The 23,688-nt window shown below is 40.9% G+C and overlaps 1 protein-coding gene across 1 annotated transcript in view; it reads right to left on the reverse strand.

The window, feature by feature from the left end:
• Positions 1-23,688, reverse strand: part of LOC148160428 (uncharacterized) — a 34,472-nt gene that overhangs the window by 8,429 nt on the left and 2,355 nt on the right. The window contains exons 2-15 of the mRNA XM_088003692.1: positions 22,604-22,750; positions 20,580-20,699; positions 19,314-19,392; positions 19,007-19,208; positions 16,423-18,178; positions 14,467-14,646; positions 13,331-13,504; positions 12,655-12,807; positions 6,725-6,873; positions 6,506-6,678; positions 6,364-6,423; positions 6,177-6,275; positions 865-952; positions 407-548 (exon numbers count right to left, since the gene is read on the reverse strand). Of these exons, the coding sequence (XP_087859818.1) occupies positions 407-548; positions 865-952; positions 6,177-6,275; positions 6,364-6,423; positions 6,506-6,678; positions 6,725-6,873; positions 12,655-12,807; positions 13,331-13,504; positions 14,467-14,646; positions 16,423-18,178; positions 19,007-19,208; positions 19,314-19,392; positions 20,580-20,699; positions 22,604-22,731 (3,503 nt within the window). The 5' untranslated portion in view covers positions 22,732-22,750. The remainder of the gene's footprint in view (positions 1-406; positions 549-864; positions 953-6,176; positions 6,276-6,363; positions 6,424-6,505; positions 6,679-6,724; positions 6,874-12,654; positions 12,808-13,330; positions 13,505-14,466; positions 14,647-16,422; positions 18,179-19,006; positions 19,209-19,313; positions 19,393-20,579; positions 20,700-22,603; positions 22,751-23,688) is intronic.

The following is a 23,688-nucleotide window of genomic DNA, read 5'->3' on the forward strand; positions in this document are numbered from 1 at the left end:
CTACCTGGGTCAACTGGACCCAGTGTTCCCAGTAAATAAACTGGACCCAGTGTTCCCAGTAAATAAACTGGACCCAGTGTTCCCAGTTAATAAACTGGACTCAGTGTTCCCAGTTAATAAACTGGACCCAGTGTTCCCAGTTAATAAACTGGACTCAGTGTTCCCAGTATATAATCTGAGTCGTTGCTCCTCACATTCTTAGTTGTTTTGTTTTCATGCAACATTTTTATCATCGATTCATTCAAACTCTGATTCACTGACCAACATCCTTCATATTTATTTAGCTTTAAGTTAATTTAAAATCTAAATTCTTACTTTTTATTTAAGCATTGAGACCAACCAGTTGATATCATTTATATTTTATCTCTATAGAATCACATGAACCAGTTAGAAACTGGTTTCTTACTTTCTGTCTGATGGTCCAGGTTCATTACTGAAGTCTGGAGGTTCTGCTCTGTTCTTCTTCAGATCCAGATCTTCCATCTTCTGGACTTCTGCAGAGAGAAACCAGAACCAGTCAGTCCAGTGGTCCAGGTCCAGTAAGTGTCCTGTGAAGCAGAAAGCTGGTTCCCCTCATGAGTCCAGATGTTTCCAGCAGTAACATCTGGTTTGAATCGACTCCTTCACTCCTTCATGACCTTTGATCTCTGCTGGCTCTTCTCCTCACAAACATCTGGAGAACTTCTGAGCTATCCATGTTGCTCCATCCAGAGATTCAGAGTCTGTTGATCCTCAGGTCTAAACCTGCTATTGTGTTTCTGCCTCATATCTGAGTGACAACCACTGATTCTGTCTACATGAGACCAAATGAAAGTGTAAGTGAAAGTGTGCAGGACAGAAGGAGGCACCTTCAGGTGCGACTACTGGGAGAGGTCTGTGGAAGCTCAACCACTCCCTGCTGGAGGACCAGGCTCTGGTCAGCCGGTACCGGGAGTGGCAGACCCTCCAAGACCTGCACGAAACACGAGCACAGAGGTGGGAGATGGTGAAAGGTAGGACCCAGACTTTCTTCAGACAAGCAGGAGAAATAAAAAGAAGAAGGAACAGAGACACATGATGGGGCTGCAGAAACGTTTACAGAGATTTTAAACCAACAGGGAATGAATTTAATAAAGAAATAAGAGAAGTAAAGAAAGAAATGAGAATTTTGGCAGAAATAAAAAGCAAGCAAGTTATTTTAAGAAGTAGAGAGAGAGAAATAGAAAGGAGGAAAATGTACGAGATACTTTTTGAAGAAAATAATAATCCGAGTTTTATGTCTGAACTAAAGTCAGAAAATGAAAACAGTGTCAAACATAGAAAAGAAAAAAAGTGATTGAAAAGTTCTATGACGAACTATATACAGGAAATCCAGTCAACGAAGAAAATATAAACCAAACTTTGGATTTTCTTGAAAAAAGTTTAAAAGAAACTAGTTTTCTAGAGCAGGATTTTACTCTTTTAGAGCTTTTTAAATCACTGAAGAGTTTTAAAAGAGGAAAATCTCCTGGCTCAGACGGACTCCCTTTAGAATTTTATTTAACATTTTGGGACATTTTAGCGCCTGATTTAATTGTTGTTTTTACTGATTTTAATAAACTCGACACACTTCCAGATAGTTTTAGAACAGGAATAGTTACACTTTTATATAAGGACAAAGACAAAAGAGATCTAAAAAACTGGCGACCCTTTTAAACGTTGTAAACTTTTTAGTAAACTTTTAGCAGCCAGGATGCGCCGAGTGTTGGGATCTAATCCACCCGGATCAGGCCTGCGCGGTGCCGGGCAGGAGGATCACGGACAGCCTCACTGATCCGAGACTCCATCTGTTCTACGAGAGACAGAAACAATCGGCTGATGGTCCTAAATCTAGACTTTCAGAAAGCTTTCGATCGGGTCTCGCACCAGTACCTCCTCCAGGTACTGCAAAAAATAAAATAAAAAATAAATAAAAAAGGGTTTTCCTGGGAGGTTCATAGCCTGGGTGGGACTGCTGTACCGAGACATCTCCAGCAGATTCATGGTTAACGGGTTTCTGACAAAAGCAGTGAAAGTGACCTGCGGTGTCCATCAGGGTTGTCCGTTATCTGCCTTCTCTACTTGACCTGCATCGAGCCGCTGGCGCAGATCTGGAGAAAAGACCCACAGATCTCAGGTGTAACTATACCGGGGAGTGGAGGGCAGGCGGCGACATGTCTTCTATATATGGATGATTTTAGCATTTTATGTACACATCTTTTATCAGTAGACAGAGATTTTCATAATTAACAGACTGGTTCGGTGAAGCATCAGGCTCAAAAATAAATAAAGAAAAAACAAAACCACAATTTTACGGACCGTGGAAAAATAGTGAAAAAAATAGGACTTCAGTTTCAGGTAACTCAAGAAGAGCAAAACATATTGGGGGTTAAATTTGATAAAAATGGAGAAGGAAAAACAAACTGGACAGAAATAACATGAAGAGTTCAACAAAGACTAGGATTTAGGACAATGAGAAACCAAACAATAGAGGGAAAGATTTTAATAATCAAAGCAGTGATTTTACCAGCGTCTTTACTAACCAGTTCTGTTTTCATTCCCCTAGAGAGATTTTAGAGCTGCAACGGGACATTTTTTATTTCATCTGGGACTCCAAATGGGAGAGATTGAAACGAGACATTATGACCAAACCCAAAGAGAAAGGAGGGAAAGGAGTCCCAGACCTGTACCTGTTTTTAGGCAGCCACTACACCAGCACTCACCTCAAACAAGCCATGAACATTTTTAACGACCCAAAAACAAACGCAATGAATAGATTCTGGTTTGGATCATACCTGAGGAAACTGAAACTGAACCCCTGGAGCTTTTCACCCCCCACCAGCATACGCTTTTATACAGAAATAATTAGAGCATTTTAAACTGGAAGGAGAGGAGAGCAGGATTTTAACAAGGACCGAAGTGACACGTTGCAGTCAGACATATTTAAAGTATGTGAGGGCATGATGACTATCACTGATAAAATGGAGTACCTCGAGGGGCAATCAAGGAGAAACAATCTGGTTTTTGATGGAATTACTGAATCACCAAATGAGACTTGGACTGAGACTGAGGAGAAAATGAAAATTATTTTAAATGAAAAGCTAAACTTTCAACATAAGATTGAGATGGAGAGAGCTCACCGCACCGGTAAACCTAGAGGAGACAGACCCAGGCCCATTGTTGTGAAATTTCTACGATACAAGGACAGATCAACTATTCTGCAGCGCACCAAGGCACTTAAAGGATCTAAGATTTTCATCAACGAAGACTTCACGGATGCGGTAAGGAAAAGGAGGGCGGAACTAATGCCGGACTTAAAAGCAGCACGTCAAAGAGGAGACATTGCTTACCTACGTTATGATAAGTTGATCACCCATCCACGTACTAGTACCCCTAAATTATCCAATAATGTATGATAGACAGCCAGATATAGATGACGGTCACTACTGAAAGAGAAACATGCAACAGATCGCGGCCTATGAGGATATAGAGCTAACTGTATTCCAACAAAGAAACTATCATCAGCAAGATATTGAAACTGACATTGATCCTGATAACAATTTCTATAATGTCATCAATGATAGTTGTCACTATTACAGCGATGATCAGTTCAACAATAGGATTAAAACGGAACAAAAGCTGTCAATAATTCACTTTAATAGTAGAAGCCTTTATGCAAACTTTGACAGCATCAAACAATACATCCAACAACTTTCACAGACCTTCAATGTTATTGCCTTATCAGAAACTTGGCTCAATAGTGATAAGGGCATAGACTTTGAAAATCAATGGTTATGAAATGGTTTGTAAGAACAGAGAAAAAATGGAGGGGGGGGTAGCTTTATATGTTGACAAGAAGATTAATTATAAGTTGATCGAAACAATGTCAACTGTCATGGACAACATGTTTGAATGTGTGACTATAGAAATATTCGTGGAACAAAAGAAAAATGTTTTAGTGAGTTGCATTTATAGAGCCCCTGGATCAAACATTGAAGTACTCAACAACTGGATAGAAGAAAAATTTATAACAATTAATCAAAAAATAACATTTTTTTGTGGGGATTTCAACATTGACCTTCTTAATCCAAATAAACATAGAATGACTGAAGAATTTATTAACACCATGTTCAGTCTAAGTCTGTATCCTAAAATTACCAGACCCAGTCGCATTACATCGCACTGCGCTACCTTAATTGATAATATTTTCACAAATGTGCTGGAAAATAATTTAATTAGTGGAATATTAATTAATGATATAACTGATCACTTACCAGTGTTCATAGTCTACGACTGTAAGTGCAAAACAGACGATCAAAAAATAGAGACGCATTACAGACGGGTTACGTCTGAAGAGACATTAAAAGCTCTAGAAGCTGAGTTGTTGGCCTACGATTGGAGATTAATATATAAAATGAATGATGTGAATTCAGCATATGAAGAATTTTTAAAAACATTTAAAACACTGTATAACAAGCATTGTCCAATCAAACAATATAAGAGGAAAAGCAATCAAAAAAAATGAACAGTGGATCACAAAAGGAATACAAAAGGCATGTAAAAAGAAAAACAAACTTTATAGAGAATTTCTAAAATATAGAACGTTTGAATTAGAAAATAAATATAAGAAATATAAAAATAAGTTAACTAATATTATAAAAACATGTAAAAAGGACTATTATCACAAATTACTGGATAGTAATAAAAACAACATTAAGGAAACATGGAAGATTTTAAATAGAGTTATTAGAAAATTTTCTAACAATAATAACTATCCACACTATTTTATAGATAATGAACAGAATATTACTGATTTGAAAAGTGTAGTCAATAAATTCAATAGTTTTTTATTAATATAGGACCTCAATTAGCAGAAAAAATAACGACTATAAATACTGCAACTCAGCAATATCAAATTGAGAATAATCCCAGCTCCTTCTATCTCAACCCAGTTTTAGAAGAAGAAATCATAAACATTGTGAATAAATGTAAAAATAAAACATCCACTGACTGTGATGATCTGGACATGAAAACTATTAAAATAGTAATTAAAGGAATCTCTAAACCATTAACTTATATCTGCAATTTATCATTTCAAACAGGATCATTTCCCAACAAAATGAAAATAGCTAAGGTCAAACCAATGTATAAAACTGGCAATAATCACCTCTTCACTAATTACAGGCCTGTCTCTCTTCTCCCACAATTTTCTAAAATCCTGGAAAAACTCTTTAAGAAAAGACTGGAACAATTCATAGAAAAACATTCGTTACTTAGCAGCAGTCAATATGGATTCAGAGCAAATCGGTCAACATCGCTGGCTGTAACTGACTTAATAGAAGAAATAACCAACGCAACAGATAGTAAGAAACTGGCAGTAGGGATATTTATAGATCTAAAGAAAGCTTTTGATACAATAAATCACTTCATATTCTATATAACTCTCTGATTTTACCATATCTATCATATTGCTGTGAAGTGTGGGGAGTCAATTACAAGAGCTCTTTACATCCGGTAACCGTCCTACAGAAACGAGCCATTAGAGTCATCCATAATGTTGGTTATTATGAGCATACAAACCCGCTCTTCATAAAATCCAGAATTCTCAAATTTGACGAGCTTGTAGAATTTAAAATGGCTCAATTTATGTTCAAAGTATCTAAAAAGTTGCTACCTGAGCACATACAGAGTATGTTTTCTGAAAGAGAAGGGGGGTATAATTTAAGGGGTCACTCAAACTTACAGATCCGCAATTTTAGAACAACAAGAAAAAGTTTCTGTATCTCAATTAAAGGTGTAAAGTTATGGAGCAAATTAGATGAAGATTTAAAACAAAGCAATAGTAACCAGTATAACTAGTATAAACCAGTATAAAAAGGGATAATGTATAGGTAAATGTCAGTAATTGCTGACTGCCACTTTGATTTTCACTTGACTTTGATTTTCTTTTAAATAACAGTAGTACTGTAAGTTTTCAAGTGTTTAGGGGGTAGGAGTTAATAAGTTTTATTCTTCTTCCTACCCCTTTTTGAGCATATGTTAAGGGAAACAGATATCTGTATTTTCTTTTTTTTATTCACTTCTTGTTATTGTGCACTATTTTATTTTTTTATTTGTATCATGTTCGAATAAATTTCAAATTTCAAAAAAATCGTTTTATTATTTCTGTTGTGCAGGACCGGGAACCAGTGACTCCAGTGCGCGGCCTCCTGTTCGGAGACGCCGCCACGGTTTGGCGCAACGTGAGCCGTCCCGTCCTTCCGAACAGACTCCAGGACCTGTCATGGATGGTGGCTCATGAGATCCTCCTGGTCAGAGCCGTTATGGACTCCCGCGGCATGTCAGCGACGTCCATCTGCCCCCGACCCGGTTGTGGCGCCGGAGTCGGTGAGACACCTGCTGTGGGAGAGCAGCGCTGCCAGGGACCTGTGGGCAAAGGCCACAGGGCTTATTGCAATTCCCATACTTGCCAGCAAGGGAGGTCCTCGACACACAGCTAGTGCTGTACGGGGTGAGCCACCGGAAAATGGTGAAGAAGGACTTCGCAGAGATGTGGCTCATCCCTAGCCACCATCAAAGACTCCATATGGACCTCCAGAAACTTGCTGGTAAGCAGGAGCAGGCAGATGCCCCCCGTGGCTGTGATCCGAATGGCGGCAGCAAGAAGGGAAATGATCAGAGCTGCAGGTGGCGCCAAGGACACAGCCACTAAGAAGAATCGCCTGACCCTCCATGGACGAAGGAGCCGACGCTCCACGGACGGAGGTCCCAGCAGCGGCGGCCTGGATCTCCAGGTGAGGCAGGAGGGAAGGAGCAGCAGGAGGTTTTCTCCTCTGGGCACCAAGCGCTGGTTGGAAGGACGGGACGGATCCGAACCTTGTAAGGAGTCACCAGTGGCGCAACTACACATTATTCAGGTGGATGCGAAAACATAAATCGGCCCGGCCCTCCACTATGTTTACTGTTTCTTATGCGGCTCCATGGGAAAAATAAGTGACCTGATTTAGAGGTCGGAGCAGCTGTTTGGTTTTAATCTATTTACATATCAGTCTATGAAAGTATTGATTATTTTGGTGATGATATGGAAGAGAACAACACAAGCAGCAGAACCAAACTAAAGTCCAATTTCTCCCAGAGAGACGATTAAAGAGACTTTGACTCTAAAGAACCAGGATAAACGGGTCGGTCCAAGATTCCCACTGAGAGAACGAAGGTTTGAACTTCCTGCTTCTCTGTTAGTTTGAGTCCAAATGTCAGAAAATCAAAGCTTCGTCTGTTTCCTGTGAAGATATGAAGAGCTGAAGGAGAACCGGGCCGAGTTCTGGTTCTGGTTCCTCCACAGAGAGAAAACCCAGAGGGAGGAAAACAAGAAGAAGTGAACACTCACCCTGATCCAGACTCTGCTCTGCTGCTACATGAACTTTGACCCCATGTCTCCTGATCTGATCCCTGACTCCACCTGAGGCTCCGCCCCCTGCCCAGGTGACTTTAAACACCTTTACTGTCTTCTTGCCTTTGAACCAACACTGAGCTGAGCTGGAAAACTCTAAACTTAAACTTTTTCAGGGTTTTTTTCCCTAATATTTAGTTCATTTCCTGTCAACTTATCAATACAGGAAGTAGTTCAGTAAAACAGGAAGTGATCAGCAGAAATCCTGGGAGGAGATCTGATCGCTTTAGTTCAGCTTTAATATTTCTGTCTTTGTTTCTAGTCTGGAAAACATTCGGCTCCATTTCTAGACGGATCGTTTTCTGACTGCTTCCACTTCCTTGAACATTAACCTTCATGCCGCCAACCCTACTGCAAGGGTCAAAGGTCGATTCCTCTTCATTATCCTGGTGGCAATTCATTTTACAGCAGGCAGTAAAAACAGGAACAAACCAAACTCTCAACATCCAAACAGCTCCACAGGTTACAAAGTGCAGCTGATGGTGTGAGAGACTGAAGCAGCTGGTTCTGATGGTGAATCTGCAGCTGAAGGAGGGAAACAAGGTCCGTCCTGATTGGACGACTCGGATCCATCAGAACAGTTCACTACGGTCAGAAAAGATACTGAACCATAAATCTTTACGACTCTCTAAAGGCTCTTCTGGTTCAAACTGTTGACAGCAACAGGTTTAGTTTGGTAATCAATAACTATCAATAAGAGCCTGAAGGGCAATTATGATAAAAGTTGATCATTTTGATCATCAAGTCTGGGCTCCACCTGATTATCAGGAATCAATATCCAATCAGCTCTCAGCCTCTCTTACTGTTTATGAATATCAGCTGTGAGGCTTGGTATTATTGATCCACATGGAGAGAAAAATACTTCAAACTTTTTAACAAAGCTGTTAACATTCAACTAAAATACTCAGTAAAAATGACAAGGAAAGCTACTAACCTTTGATTAGGACGTTTTCAGGATGGAACCAGACTAAAGAGTGAACCGGGTCGAGATGCGCTGCAGCGCTCAGTGGAAACGAGGCATTAGTGACCCGAACCAGCAGGAGAGAGAAAAAGGAAAGATTCTCTAAAAGCAGAATAAAACATGTGGATAAAAGCTGCTGAGCTTTTAAACACAAAGTCAGTCTGGAGTTCAGATCAGCAGATGCTGTCAACGACAGCAACAAAGTATTTCTGCTGCCGCCATCTTTCCACAGCCTGGTTCTGAATGAAGAGCGGTTCTGATCCAATCAGAGCTCAGCTCTTTGACTTTTAAACATGGATGATTCAAAATGATGATGTTCAGCTGCTGAGCAACTGAGTCGCCACAGGACCGAGTTTACCGTCGTCACTGTGGAGTCGGAAAACCAGAAGAAGGAACCTGCTGGGAACCAGAGGGTCCAATGGGACCAAACGCCTTCAGCCTCACCTGGTACCATCACAGGGTTCAGGAAATAAATCCATCCAGCAGCAATGAGAGCAGAACTGATGCTGGAAACTCTCTTCAACCATCTGCTGAATCCAACCAACGGCAGAGAAAGTGAGAGCAAACGATGGAGCGATCTCCCACAGCCGATCAGACACCAGGTGCTGCAGCATCGGCCGCTCTGCTCCTCCTCTGGGCCCAATCAAACGGGTTCGACTCATCCTGGACGCCATCAGAAGCAGCATTTTAACTGGCTGTGCAGCGACTTCATAGCAGGAGACGATTCAGGGTTCAACTCTTCTGGAAGGAAAAACTACTGAGTCCTTCCAGCTGCAGAGACAACGGAGGATAAAACTGAGACCAAATGTGGTCCAGAGCAGCAGAACCTCAGCCTGGTTCACTGAAGGACAAGGAAAAAGGAGCGTCTGAAAAATTACTAGAGGAAAAAAGGATTTGGTGAAAAAGCTTCTCATGTTCTGAGTCACTGATCAAAACATCAATTCATATTTATAAATTACAAGATGATGATAGTAATTTTTATTTCACAAACATTTCACCTCCCAGACAAATTCGTCACCCCTGTTTGTCCCTGAACCTTTGAATAATAACCATTTTGAGGCTTTTCTTAAAATGCGTCATGCTTGGACTTTGCTTCAACACTGAGTTTGATCCAAATCTTCACACCAATTACTGAGACGCACATTATTTTCATCGTTGTTCCAACAGGTGAAGTTCTGAAGTTGAGGTTTTCTCTATAGTCATATCCACCCACTCTATCCGTAACAATTTTGGAATATTTTAATAGTTTGTTTCTAGCTTTGTACATCTTCAGTTCCAGTACTGGGCCCTGAGGAACACCACAACCATTACCAAAGCATGAGGAATGGAAATCACCCATTTGGACAAATTGTTGCCTGTTGCTGAGAAAACTTTTCATCCATTGCAAAACTCCTCCTCTTAAACCATAGCTCTCGAGTTTCTTGATGAGTATTTCATGATAAATTGTATAAATGCTTTTTTAAGTCAATAAATACCCTAACAGCAGGTTTCTTTGTATCTAGTGAACAGGTAGCTCCTTCTGTTATTGAAGAACTTCCATTGCTGTGGATCTTTGTGACCTAAATCCAAACCGACTCTCAGTGAGTTGTTGGTGTTTATGAACAAATCTATCAAACCTGGCAACAAATATTTCCAAAATTTGTAACTTTAAATATAAAAGTTTGGAGGAAATGTTGGTATTATAAAGAGTAAATGAAATTAATTAATATAAATAATACTGTCAGAATAATGAAATAAGGTAAATGTATTTATAAATCAGTTTATCTCTAAATAAAACGTATAAATTGTAACAGAAACTGTAGATGTGTGTCTGGTGAATTTTAGTCTAAAACTAGTTTGTTCTTCGTTCAGTGAAGTTCCTCTCAGCGAGTCGAGGAGCCAGAAAATTTACTGAAGTCAGAGTAAAAATACTTCAAAATAAAAGAAATCAGGAAAAGTACAGCGTAGTAAAAATACTCCTAAAGGCTCATTTTTACAAAAGATTACTGGAGTAAAAGTAACTGAGTAAATCTAACTGCTCAGAAACAGACTTCAGATCCATCTGGACCAGAACCAGAACTTTGACTCTAAAGAAGACCAAGAATCCTGATGCATGCTGGGAGTTTTCCTCTCTGTCAGAACCAGAACCTTCCAGAAATTCAACAATCATCTGGGCATCTGCTTTGGTTCCAGAGGTCAGAGGTCAAACTGTGACTGGTTCTGCTGGGTGGAACCAGAACAGAACCAGAACCAGAAGCTCCTGCGGGAGAATATATCAGTCTGAATTTATCGAATGAATAAAATATACAAATTTCACTCTTTGAATGGAAACAATGACTTCAATGAACTTTTTGTGATGTTCTAATTTTTTGACCTGTAGTTTTGTAAACAATTTGCTGAACAGAAAACACAAAGAATGTTATTAAAAACTTTATTGCTCATTAAACAGACAGCAACCCACATTACATTAGAAAAAATGTAAAATCAAACATGAACCAATCAGCACATTATCCAAACGATTAAATAAAATGGTTGATGCAACACGTTCTGTAAAAATAAATTGCCTCAATATTTATTAACTGAGACTTAATGACTTTATTGCATTAATGTCTTCCAATCATGAATCTCAGCAGTTCATGGAAAAGGTTCACCACAAAATCAGTTCAAAAGCTCAGATCAACTGAACAGGATGTTTCTGTTGTTACTAAATAAACCTAAATTATTTAGTAAACCCAAATAAAGTCAAAATGAAAACTTAAATATATTTTCAATTCTTTGTTGATCCTAATACAAAAAGCTAGACAGCATGAAGGATTAAAATAAAAGGTGCAGTTATTATATTTGTACAAAGAGCATTATTAAAATATTTATTAACCAAATAACCCATATTAGGTTAGGAGAAATATAAAAACATGAACCAATCAGCACATTATCCCAGTGATTCTCTGAGGTCTGAATAAATCAGTGAATCTCAGTAAAGAGCCTGATGTGACACATCGAGTCCTAAAGTTCTCTAGAAAACTCAAAACATGAAACATGGAGTTAAAAAAGTAAAAACCAAAACAGGCTGAGGAATATTAAAGCTGAGGATCAATGAATGTGATGCAAAACTTCATTATTTAAAGATTTTTAGAATGACTATAACAAAATAACAATATATACAGTATATTAAAATAATGTCCAGATAAATGCTGGATGTTCCTGAAAACTGCTCTAAGATCAGAGTTCCTGTGGGACATCCAGTTCTAAACTGGTTCAACTGGTTTCTGTGATGGAAGCTGAAGTTTCTCTGCAGTTTCCAGTAAAGCATCTTTTTATCTGTGGAGCTTTGAGGAACATTTTCCTGTCAACAGAAGAAGAAGCAGCAGAGAAAAGAGGTTTGAAGTGTCTTTATGATTCAAAGCTGAACTGAAATGATTCCCATGTTTCCATCTCAGACCATTTCTGGTTCCAGGATGAAAATGAATCAGAGAGAAAAAAGATCAACTTTCCAGTTAATCCAGTTCAGATCAAAACTCCATGAAGCCTCTAAATGGAGCCCAGTTTGAATCGGATCTTTATTGATCCAAAGAGACAAACAATATCAGACACTAAATGACAGACATGAGAAAATAAACGGGAGGAAAATCTTGGAGGTCAGAGGTCATCATCATGATCCAGTCAGTCTCTTTAGACTCAAACTGCTGCAGCTTCAACCTCTGAGGATCAGCAGGACACAGAGACCGTTCTCTACTTTACAGAGATCATCGCCTGCAGAGAGAAGAAGGAAGGAGAGATCAGATCAGTGAGTGTTTCCAGCCTCTCCAGCAGCAGTCAGTGACGCAGCACATCCAGTAGATGGTTTCCAGGCTGCAGTCAGACTGATCTCAGAGCTGTGACCAAGATGAACCTGATCAGTTGTTTCCTGTTGAACTGAGAGAACAAGCAGATCTGAGATCAGATCTGCTGCTGCCACAGTTTGATGAATGAGGACCACTGTCTCTAGACATGTTGGACGGCTGGACTCTGGAGTCCAGCTGGACGTCCTGGAGACATGGACACAGCAACAACACTCATCTTCACACCAACACAAACACAGGAACACAGCAAGCTGCTGCTCCTCTGATTGGCTGATTGCTGTCTCTGTGTCCAATCAGGAAGCCTGAACCATTCTCCTCCCACTGAGAAGCTGCAGCTTTACTGGGAACACTGGAGCTTTGCTTTGATGCTAACTGGGTTTAGTTCAATATGCTGACAGCAGCTGGACTCACTACAAACATTTACTTACTGTAAAGTCTCTACAAAACACTTCAGCTGCTGAACATCTGAATCCCCCAGGTTGTTTTCTTCCAGGTCCAGTTCTGTCAGATGGAGGCTGTTGGACATCAGAGCTGAGGCCAGAAAATCACAGCTGAACTTTGACCACATGCAGTCCATCAACCTGAATAAAGAATTAAAGATGAGCTGAAGCCAACAGGATGCAGGTGAACCAGTCCAACAGAACCAGTTAAAGATTCTCATGAATATTAAAGCCAACAAGCTGCTGCTTCAATAAAGACCTGCTGACTTCAGAACCAGAACCAGAACCTGGTACTGGGTCATGTTGTGTTGGAGGATTTTAGTCAGTAAAATCATTCCAGGTTCTGATCAAAGTGTTGAAGCATCAATCATTGATTATTGATTTGTTCCTGTCAGATTCCAGGAATTCTCTTTTCTAGACTGGGTTGAATGACCTTTGACCTGCTTGACATGAGGGGGATTTCTACACACTGGGGGTCCGAATGCTGTCCTGTTCTGACCTCAGGTCAGCAGGTCCAACTCAGTTACACAGAGGGACTAAATTAAACTCTGGATCCAGGAACAAACTCAGAAAATATTTATTAGAACAGAAGATATGAACTTTGATTTATGATCAATTATAGATAATTATTCACTGAAATATTGATAATTATATAATTACAAACCCCAATGTTTCCAGTCTGCAGCCTTCAGTCTGTAGAAAGCCACAGAGCTCCTTCAGTCCAGAACCTTTCAGGTTGGATCCGTTCAGGTCCAGTTCTGTCAGATGGGTCGGGTTGGACTTCAGAGCTGAGAACAGAGACGTCCAGCTGGTCTCTGACAACCTGCAGTCCCACAATCTGAATAAAGAATAAAAGATGAGCTGAAGCCAACAGGATGCAGTTAAAACTGAAATATGAACAAATAAATAATAAAATGTAGAAAATTAATTTCCCTGAATGTAAAAGAAACATGATGAACTGATTCTAACATCTGATCCAGTCAAACTGGTTTAAAGAGTCCAAACCAGCAGAACCAGAACATTTGATCAACAAAGAAACTCAAAGTTTTCTATGAGCAGCAGCCTGGATGAGGTGAGCTATTTCTGCTGGTTCTGATCATCAGCTGGAGACCCGACTTGGTAACCGGATCAGAACCACTCAGTTTATTCATGAATGGCCTTGGGTTCTTCTTAAAGCTGCTGAAAGCCAATGGAGGCCATTATTTCCTAAGGAGACGTGACCTGATGAAGCTTCATCACAGAGACGAGGCTCCAACCGACTGACAGCTGTCAGACTGAAGAGGACGGTTCCTCTCTGACCCGGCCCAACAGAACCACAGCTTCAGGACAAAGTGAGGAACCTGCTGCTGCTGCAAACCTCACTGTCATTCAGCTCATCTAGATTTGCTTTTCTACAATCAGTCACTTCTTAGATGTTTCATTAATGATGATTTGAACTGGTCAGTGTTTGTGGCTCGACTGGAGGAAAACATTTCATTCTGGATGTAAAGATGAGAATCAGAAATAAAACAATCTGAATCTTTACCAACCAAACTGAAACATCTCCATCGTTAATTAACTTCATTTGAATTATTTTACTCATTTTGTTCATCAGTCAGAAACATTTTAAAAACTGAAAAACAAAGTTCAATGATCTCAAAGTCTGAAATAAGAAAATCATTTATTTATAAGGTAAAATTGTTTGAAATTTGAATCTGACATTTAAAAATATTGTTTTTAAATATTACAACTAAATTATTAATTAAACTAAGGATTAAAGTATCAATGAATGATTTTATTGTATAAATAGAGAAAACAAACCCCAGTTTCTTCACTTTACTGACTGAACTCTGCAGGATCTCAGACACATTCTTCATATCAGAGTCTCCACCTCCATCTATGTTGATCCGACTTATTTCCAGTTCAGTCAGATCTGGGTTGGACTTCAGAGCTGAAGCCAAAACTTCACATTCAGCCTTTTGGAGCAAACAGCCACCAAGTCTGTGATGAGAGAAGAAATGAATTCAGTTCTAATGAAATCAATATGGATCATAAACAGATAAAATATGATAACAGTGATGTCATCATGATGTCATCATCTGATCAACATCTGATCTTCAGTTTACTGAGTTTGAGCCGACAGAGAGTCTGTGCAGCTCCTGACTAAAGTCCAGGTTCTGGTTCTGGTTCTGGTCCAGGCTTCATGTCCTCAGACCTTCAGCTCAGTCAGATGTTGAAGACCTTCTATCATCTGTGAAGGAAAGTTCAGTTTCTCTGCAGCATCAGAGCCTCAAAGGAGCTGCAGCAGCTGATGAAGAGGCTGACTGAGCTGAATGAAGGAAACTACTGGAGATGATGGAGAGGAGGAGGAACTGCTCACAGCTCTGACAAGTCACACTGACTTGGACTAGACCGTTTGGCTCCTTGAGATCTTCCACCAAGCAGGAAGTGAGTTATAAATGAAGTGAGCAGAGCAGGAAGTCCAGCCTGCTGTGGACCTCTGGCATCTCTGGGTTTGTTTAGCCCATATCTGCTGCTGCAGCATCTAGAATCCTCCTCATCATTAATAATAGTAGTATATTCTATAGAAACGTGGCTCCCAGCAGCAGATTATTAAATGCTGCCACAGAGGAAACTGGGAGCAGACCAGACACATGATGCTCCCAGTTGTGTCTCCGTTCATCTGCTGGATTTGATGCTGTAACAAAGTAGAAAGTGGACAGTCGTCAACCTCCTTCAGCTAAAAGCTGCAGATTGTTCTGGTCGTCCTGCAGAGCAGCAGCAGAACCGGTCCTGCTGCTCCTTCAGGTCTGGACCGTCCTCTGTTGGTCTGAGAGGAACTGGGACAAACTGGCTGGACGAGGGACACGTGTCTCTGCAGTGGTCTGTCCATCGTCTCAGAGGAACAAAGGTTTGGATGTCAGAAGAAATTGTTGCTAAACTCCTAAAGAGCTGAAGAGCAAAACCCCTGGAGGAGACGGAGCGTTTGGGTCCAGCAGCATCTTCATGGTGAAGCAGTGAAAGTTCTCCAGAACTAAAGAGGCTGGGATGTCTAAAGAGCTGAAGCTCATGTCTCTGCAGGTCTTCATGGAGGACAGCTAACAGCTTCAACAAAGGCTGCAGATGAAGAGTTGATGAGGAAAATGGTTCCAGCTCTGGAAGCAGAGTTCTCAGAGCTTTGGGAGGATCTGACAGAAACTAGGACTTTTTCTGGAACCAGACAACAATCACCACATTTTGGTCTCAGTTACAAACTCAGAGGAAACTAGTGGAGGAGGAAGAGGAGAGGATGATGACGGGATGAAGAAGATCAACACCGTTCACAAAGTTTATAATTAATGCAACGGTTTATTTTAATGGTTCAACTTTCCATCAAACCTAAACAATTATTTTATAAAAACAGTCAAAGATCCTAAAAGGTGAATTATGGAGCAGCAGCTCAATGAGTGAAGAGAGTTTAAAGTTTAAAAAGTCTCTCTGGCTGATTGGATCTGAGAGGAAATAGACATTTTCTAGAGTTCAGGGTTTTCTATTCATTTCAACCTGAAAACTGATAAAAAGTTAAATATTTTTAAAGATCAAAATGTGTAAAAACTAGAAGCTGCAGCTGTCCTGGATGAACTGAATGTTTAGATGTTTGAATGGCTGAAATCATCCAGAGGATGAAGGAAGTAGTTAAAGGCCAAAAACATCCAGAATCAACTTGAAGAAAGAAGAAGAAACAGGAGGACAATAGTGCTGAATCAGCATTCACACAATGAAAACATCTGGACTCACCGAGCCTTTCTGCAGTTCCTCACAGCTGGAACCAGTCTCAGTCGTCCATCTGGTGATGTATTGTACTTCTTCAGGTCCAACTCATCCAGAACCTCTGACATCTGCAGCATGAAGGCCAGAGCTGAACAGTCAGTCACTGAGAGATACTTCCCTGAATCCAGCAGCCGTTGGATCTCCTGATAAAATGAGACGTCGTTCATCTCCACCAGACAGTAGAAGATGTTGATGCTTCTGTCAGGAGAGATGTAATCAGTGTTCTTCTTCTTCAGGTTGGTGATGATTCTCTGGATGGTTTCTGGACGGTTCTCTGTCTGACCCAGCAGATCCTCTAAGAGTCTCTGATTGGACTCCACAGTGAGACCATGAAGGAAGCGGACAAACAGGTCCAGGTGGCCATTTTCACTGCTGAGGGATTTATACATGACTTTCTTCATGAACTCATCCAGAGATGTTTCATTGTATTCTTCTACCAGGAACGTCTTGATGACCTCTGACCTCCTGCTGGTGAAGCAGTGGAGCATGTAGACGGCAGCCAGAAACTCCTGGATGCTCAGATGAACAAAGGAGTAGACGGAGATGTTGCGCGTTCCTCTCTCCGTTTTAAACATCTCAGTGAAAACTCCTGAGAACAACGCAGCATCTTCGATGTTGATGCCACATTTATCAAGATCTTTGTCATAGAAGACCAGGTTTCCCTCCAGCAGCTGATCTAGAGCCAGTCTTCCTAGAGACTCAATCAGCTTCCTGTTCTCTGGACTCCAGATATTTCTTGTCTTTCGTCGTCCATCAAACTTTTCCTCCTTGATTTTGAGCTGAACCAGCAGGAACTCTATGTACATCTCAGTCAGGGTCTTGGGCAGCTCTCCTCCCTCTCTGGTCTTCATCACATCCTCCAGAACTTTAGCAGTGATCCAGCAGAAAACTGGGATGTGACACATGATGTGGAGACTTTTGGATTTCTGGATGTGGGAGATGATCCTGCTGGCCTTCTCTTCATCACCTCTGAATCTCTTCCTGAAGTACTCCTCCTTCTGGGGGTCAGTGAACCCTCTGACCTCTATTACCATGCCAACGCACTCAGCAGGGATCTGATTGGCTGCTGCAGGTCGTGTGGTTATCCAGAGGAGAGCAGAGGGAAGCAGTTTCCCCCTGATGAGGTTTGTCAGCAGAACATCCACTGAGCTGGACTCTGTAGCATCAGACAGGATCAGATTATCATCAAAGTCCAGAGGAAGTCGACTCTCATCCAGACCGTCAAAGATGAACAGAACCTGGAACTTTTTAAAGCTGCGGATTCCTGCGTCTTTAATATCTTCAAAGAAGTGATGAATCAGTTCCACCAAGCTGAACTTTTCTTCTTTCAGTACATTCAGCTCTCTGAAAGTCAATGGAAATATGAACTGGATGTTCTGGTTGGTTCTGCCCTCAGCCCAGTCCAGAGTGAACTTCTGTGTTAACAGTGTTTTCCCAATGCCAGCCACTCCCATGGTCATCATTGTTCTGATTGGTTGATCACTTCCAGGTTTAAAGATGTCTTCTCTCCTGATTGTTTCTTGTCTCCTGGATGCTGTTTCAATCCGTCTGACCTCATGTTCCTGGTTGACCTCTCTAGTTAACCCCTCTGTGATGTGGAGCTCTGTGTAGATCTGGTCCAGAAAGGTTTGATTTCCAGGTTCAGCGACGCCTTCAGAGAGACTCTGGAACTTCTTCTTCAAGTTTAACTTGAGTTTCCGTTGACATTTTCCAGCTCGAGTCCCTGCATGGAGACAACACACTGTAAGGTCTGGACAGGCCACTGCAGCTGGGGAGAGTGACCAATGAAAACAGCAAACTGGGACACAATATTACGCAGCACTGGGTCAAGCCAGGGAACTGTTCTCTCCACTGTCCTGTTTACTCTTTACAAACCGACTTCCAGTAGAAATCCAGGTTCTGCCCTAAGCAGAAGGATTCAGAGACACTTTGATAGTTGGTTGTTTAGGGATAAACAGGAAAAACTGTATAAAAACCTTGGCAAGAACTTTTTGAACTTGATCTGCATCAAATGCCTGCAGCTCAGTTCAACAAGGAGACCTTCTAGCCACCTCTTCTGTCTGGATGCATGTAGATGGACGGTAGACAGTCGGAGAGTTCATGTCATGCAGATCAGCAGCAGTTTATCATTTACTGGCCCTCAATGTTGGCGCTGCTGCATCACAGGGTGAATTTGGTAGCTGTCTGTGTGTTTCTGAAGGTTCTTCATCTGCAGCTGAATGGAACATTTTTATGTACTGGGTGCAGGAATTAAAACTAAAATGGGTTTTTATCTTGTGCATTGCTGCCATGTTTGTTTTTTACAGTATTTTACGGTAAATATAAAGTTCCCAAAGTTTATATTTCATGAGCAGCACATCAGTCACCACAGGTGATGTTTAAATAAAAAAGCTGCTGAATCCAGAACGTCATTGAGCTCATGTGACTGTTTGATTAAGATTTTCTGTATTTGTTCGTTTCTCTTGTTTGATTTCAGTTGAATTCATTTTCTCATGTAATCATGTTTTAATTATTCAACATAACAGCAGAATTGTTGTAGAAATCCTCTTACTGCTCTGCAGACGGTCAGCCAGCTCCTCCTGCTTCATCTTCCTCAGGAAGTTCAGGGTGATCTTCATCACCGCCTCTCTGCTGCTCCTCTGCTCCTCATCCTCACTCTGACCCTCTGAGCGTTCTGGGTCATCTGGACTCAGAACCTTTTGGATCTTCTTCAGCTCGTTCTTCACGAATGTGACAATGTTTTCCTCCAGCAGCTGGAACAGAATGAGAAGATATCAGACTAGATCTGAACATCAGGTCCATGTTGGACAGACTGACAGTCCTCTGGTCTACAGACTGAACAGAACCGATGTACAGACCATAAATATGGAGTCCAGCTGTGTTTGGTGCTGCTGGACAGAGGGATCAGTGGGAACCTCTGAGCTCTGCAGATCCTCTCTGTGGAGGAACCAGGACAAATGAACCAGAATCTGTCTGTCCACACAGAGACAACATTATAGGTGCATGGCCACTTATAGTTAGATTTTCTATGTTACATTTTAATACCTTATGTATATGTGGCTCAGATTTGTATAGATAATCTATTCCAGAGTAGCTTTTGTGTGGATCTGAGTAAAATGTGTCGTCTCTCTTCTTGGGGTTGATATTTCTCCAAGCATCAATCAGACCAGCTCTTTATAATATTATTTAGCATTCTGGATGTCGTTGTCTGTGGCCCATAATCAGAAGAGTATCTAACTAATATATTATTTTAAACCGTATTAAAGTCTCCCCCCATCAGTTTCATTCCTTTTCCATCATCAGTTATTATTCTGACTGTTTGTTTCAGGAAACTGTCCTTCTCCTCATAAACATTTATTACTGAAATTGTCATTTCTCCGATTCGTCCTACAATCATTACATATCTTCCTTCTTTATCCTTTTCCTCTTTTGCAACTTCAAACAAAATCCCTATTTTGAGTCAAATTGCTGCCTTTTCCAAATGAAACAGAAAATGTCTGACCTGCCCTCTCCCTTCTCATTTTCTGTGTTGGTTCTCCATCAGGTGTGTCTCCTGTAATAAAGCTGCTGTGCATCACCTGAGCCAATGCTGGGTAACCAACCACAGCCAACATTCAGTGAATCTTTAAGATCATTCATCCTGCCTGATGTCTCACTGAGCACTGAAGCAAAGAGACAGTAGAAAACAGGAGCAGGAAGAAAGACTTTTGAAGCTTTGAGTTTAAAAACCTTCTGCTTTAGTCTGTCTGTTATTACTGTTTGAAAGAAATGTGTTTTTTATCTTCATTTAGGTTCAAATCAGCTTAAGATGCAAAACTGCATGATCACAATCCAAGTAGATAAATGTTATGTTGTTGGTTAAATCTTGGATTTAACAAGAAAATAAAAAGTTTATGAAGAAACTTTTTCATTTCAAGGTTTTAGGGTTGAGTTTTGTTGTGGAGTTGGACAAAGTTTATCCCATCAATCAATCACTAGTCATCAATGTTAATAAATATCATGGAGCAGAAAATGGACGCATAATAAAGCCTCCTTTACTTTCTGCCTGTCTCCTCATGTATCCATGCCTAGAACCAGTCCTGCTCTGCAGAGTCACATGAACCAGTTAGAAACTGGTTTCTTACTCTGGTTCTGAGGGTCCAGGTTCAGTTCTGAAGAATGGAGGTTGATCTTTGGACCAGTCACTCCTCATGGAGGGACAGCTGGATCCTGGAGGTTCTGCTCTCCCTCTGTGGTTCTGACCTCTGAAACACAAACATGTTGTTATTCAGATCAATCAGTGAGAAACTGAGATAAAAACCAGAGAAGAAGCTCTGAACACAAACTGCTGCAGGTCTGAAGCTCCAGAGTGAAACATTCAGACTGATCTGTTGGTCAAACTGAACCTTCATTCAACTTTATTAGTTCAGTTCATTTCAGCAGCAAGGCAGTTCAAGGCGCTTTGCATAATAAAGACAGAAAGCTATAAAGAAAACACCAGGCATTCAACAACTGAACAGACATTATATTTGATGAGAGCATCACCAAAATCATAACCATCAAATATGTTGGTCACTGTTTCATTTATAATCAAAGCCACTAAAATCAGATGTTTTTTAGTCTGGAGTTAAAGAAATTCAGTGTTTCGACTCTTGTACAGTTTTCTGGAAGTTTATACAATTTAAACTTTGACAAACTCACCTGGTTCATCTTCTTGTAAAAATCAGTTTAGTGACGTGATTGAGACTAGGGCTGAAACGATTCCTCGAATGATTCGAGTACCTCGATTACTAAAATTCCTCGAGGAAAATTTACCTGCCTCGAAGCTTCGTTAATTTATGTTTTATTAGTTAGCGCACCGTGTTCCGGCCGGGACTTCATTTGCGTTGCGCGGAGCTCTCACTTCCGCCTCTGAGTTGTTGACAAAGCTAAGTCTCAGCGGCATAAAGTCCAATCTTCAAGATTGGCCCGTGGGGATTTTATTGATTGATGATAATGCCCGACTTTTTATCGTTTTTGGGGAACCAATAAGCATCCTTAAAATGACTGGGGGAATGCCTGGAGTACGGCAGCATTTCTCCTCCGGGGCTGCTGGTTGAAAGCGAACGGCGGGAAGAGCGCTGAGGTGAGCGGATAGCCTGAACAGGGCGGGCGGCTGAGTAGCTGATGCTTACAGTGTAAATGTAGCTTTACCGACGAACCGCACAATACATTTCATATCCCGGTCTGAAGAAACGGGTGGCGGAGCGCATCGTACATGGCTGGTAGATGAGTTTCTGAGTGTGACCAGTGAAGGTGTCGTAAATATCCCGTATTGCTTCCCCCGTGTTCGTCCCCCGGTCTAACGGTTCGTCAGTCCGCTGGTCTATTTCCTCCCCTCCACCCCATCTTACGTTCGTTCATTCGCCCTCTCCTCCCACTCCAGGCGGCATTTCCCGTATTTTCAAACCCAAAGCGTGACAGGTTAGGTGGCAAGGTGAGTTTAATTAATCTATTAAACTCACTGAAGATGAATATATAAACTAAAAGCTGGATTGTAGACATTTTTTATAAGCATATTTGTGAGCCTGCCTCTTTGTTATTAAATTCAATATAATTTCAGATTTTTCTATAACTTTTCTTCTGGTTAACTTAGAAAGTGAGCTATTATTGTTACAGGTTAGTTTTCTAAACTACAAAAAAGCAACTGTTAGGGATGCTCAAATATGAAAAATTGGACTGATATTGATATCTGATAGTAACACCGGTATTATGCCAGACTTACCAATATTTCATTTTATAATTTTTTTTTATCCGATTACTCGATTAATCGTAAGAATAATCGATAGATTACTCGATTACTAAAATATTCGTTTACAACAGCCCTAATTGAGACGAGAGACTAGTGATGGAAAAGTTACTACAGAGTAAAGAGTCAACTAGTTGCTGCAACATCCAGTTCAGAGACAATCTGAGTCGTTGCTCCTCACATTGTTGCTGGTTTTTGTTTTCATTTTCATCATTTTTCATTCAAACTGATTTACTGACCAACATCCTTCATGTTTAACTTTAAATTAATATGTAAGAAATTTAAGTTACTTTTGATCAAACACTGAAGATCAACCAGTTAATATCATCTATATTTTATCTCTATAGATTCACATGAACCAGATAGAAACTGGTTTCTTACTTTCTGCCTGAGGGTCCAGGTTCAGTACTGAAGAGTGGAGGATTATCTCTGGACCAGTCACTCCTCACAGACGGACTGATGGGTCCTGGAGGTTTTGCTCTGTCCTTCTTTAGATCCAGATCTTCCATCTTCTGGACTTCAGTCAGCCTGAGAAAGAAACCAGAACCAGTCAGACCAGTGGTCCAGGTCCAGTAAGTGTCCTGTGATGCAGAAAGCTGGTTCCCATCAGGAGTTCAGAGGATCAGAGTGAATCAGATGAATGAACAAGTGAACATTTCCTATGAACTAGTGAACTTGTTTAGCTCCCACAGTGGACCTGAACGCATCGTGACTCTATTGTAGCTCCGTATGGAGGGAGTCAGTGTGCAGAAGGTTCTGAGGGAGCAGCAGCTCAGGTCGGGTCCACAGCTCTCCTCCAGACAGAACCGGGTCCAGCTGGGATCTCAGCAACATGTCAGCCTCTGTGGTCATGTGAGCAGCTCAGCAGGATTTCCTCTCAGCTAAAGCTGCTTTCAGGGACCACAGCATCCAGCTGAGGTACCAGCTGGACCCACTGCAAGGAATCATGGGTAATCAGCTGCTTCAATGAGGGGATGAAGCCCCCAAACACTCAGCGAGGCCCGATTCTTTCTGCTGCAAGAAGCAACAAGAGGTAAAAATTAAAAAAGACCAAAGTCAGTGAAGAGGAAGAGAGGAAATCTGTGGACTGGTTAAAGCCGGTTCTGATCCAGACAAGAGAAACATCAGTTTGTGATGAACCCAGACTGATGAGGGACGGAGTGATGTGTTTCACTTTCTGCTGACTTCAACAAGCAAAGAAACTAGTTTAAAACTGTTTTTGTTCTGATTTTTAGGTTAAAAAGATTCACAGAGAGTCCCTACAACAAGAACACTGATGTAAAAAGTTACATGAGGTTAACTTTTTTAGTTTAGTTTATTTAGGTTAGATTGAGAAGGTCGTTGCTGCACACTCCACTCAAACAGATCAGATTTAGATGCAGCTGTCATGGTGGACCACTTTATCTCTAAAGCACTTAAAATAAAACAGCAGCTGACCAAAGGGTTGCAGGAAAATGAAAACAAAT

The sequence above is a fragment of the Poecilia mexicana genome, unplaced genomic scaffold (genome assembly GCF_051168715.1).
Source record: "Poecilia mexicana isolate PSO_F unplaced genomic scaffold, ASM5116871v1 scaffold_2, whole genome shotgun sequence".
Classification (NCBI taxonomy): domain Eukaryota; kingdom Metazoa; phylum Chordata; class Actinopteri; order Cyprinodontiformes; family Poeciliidae; genus Poecilia; species Poecilia mexicana.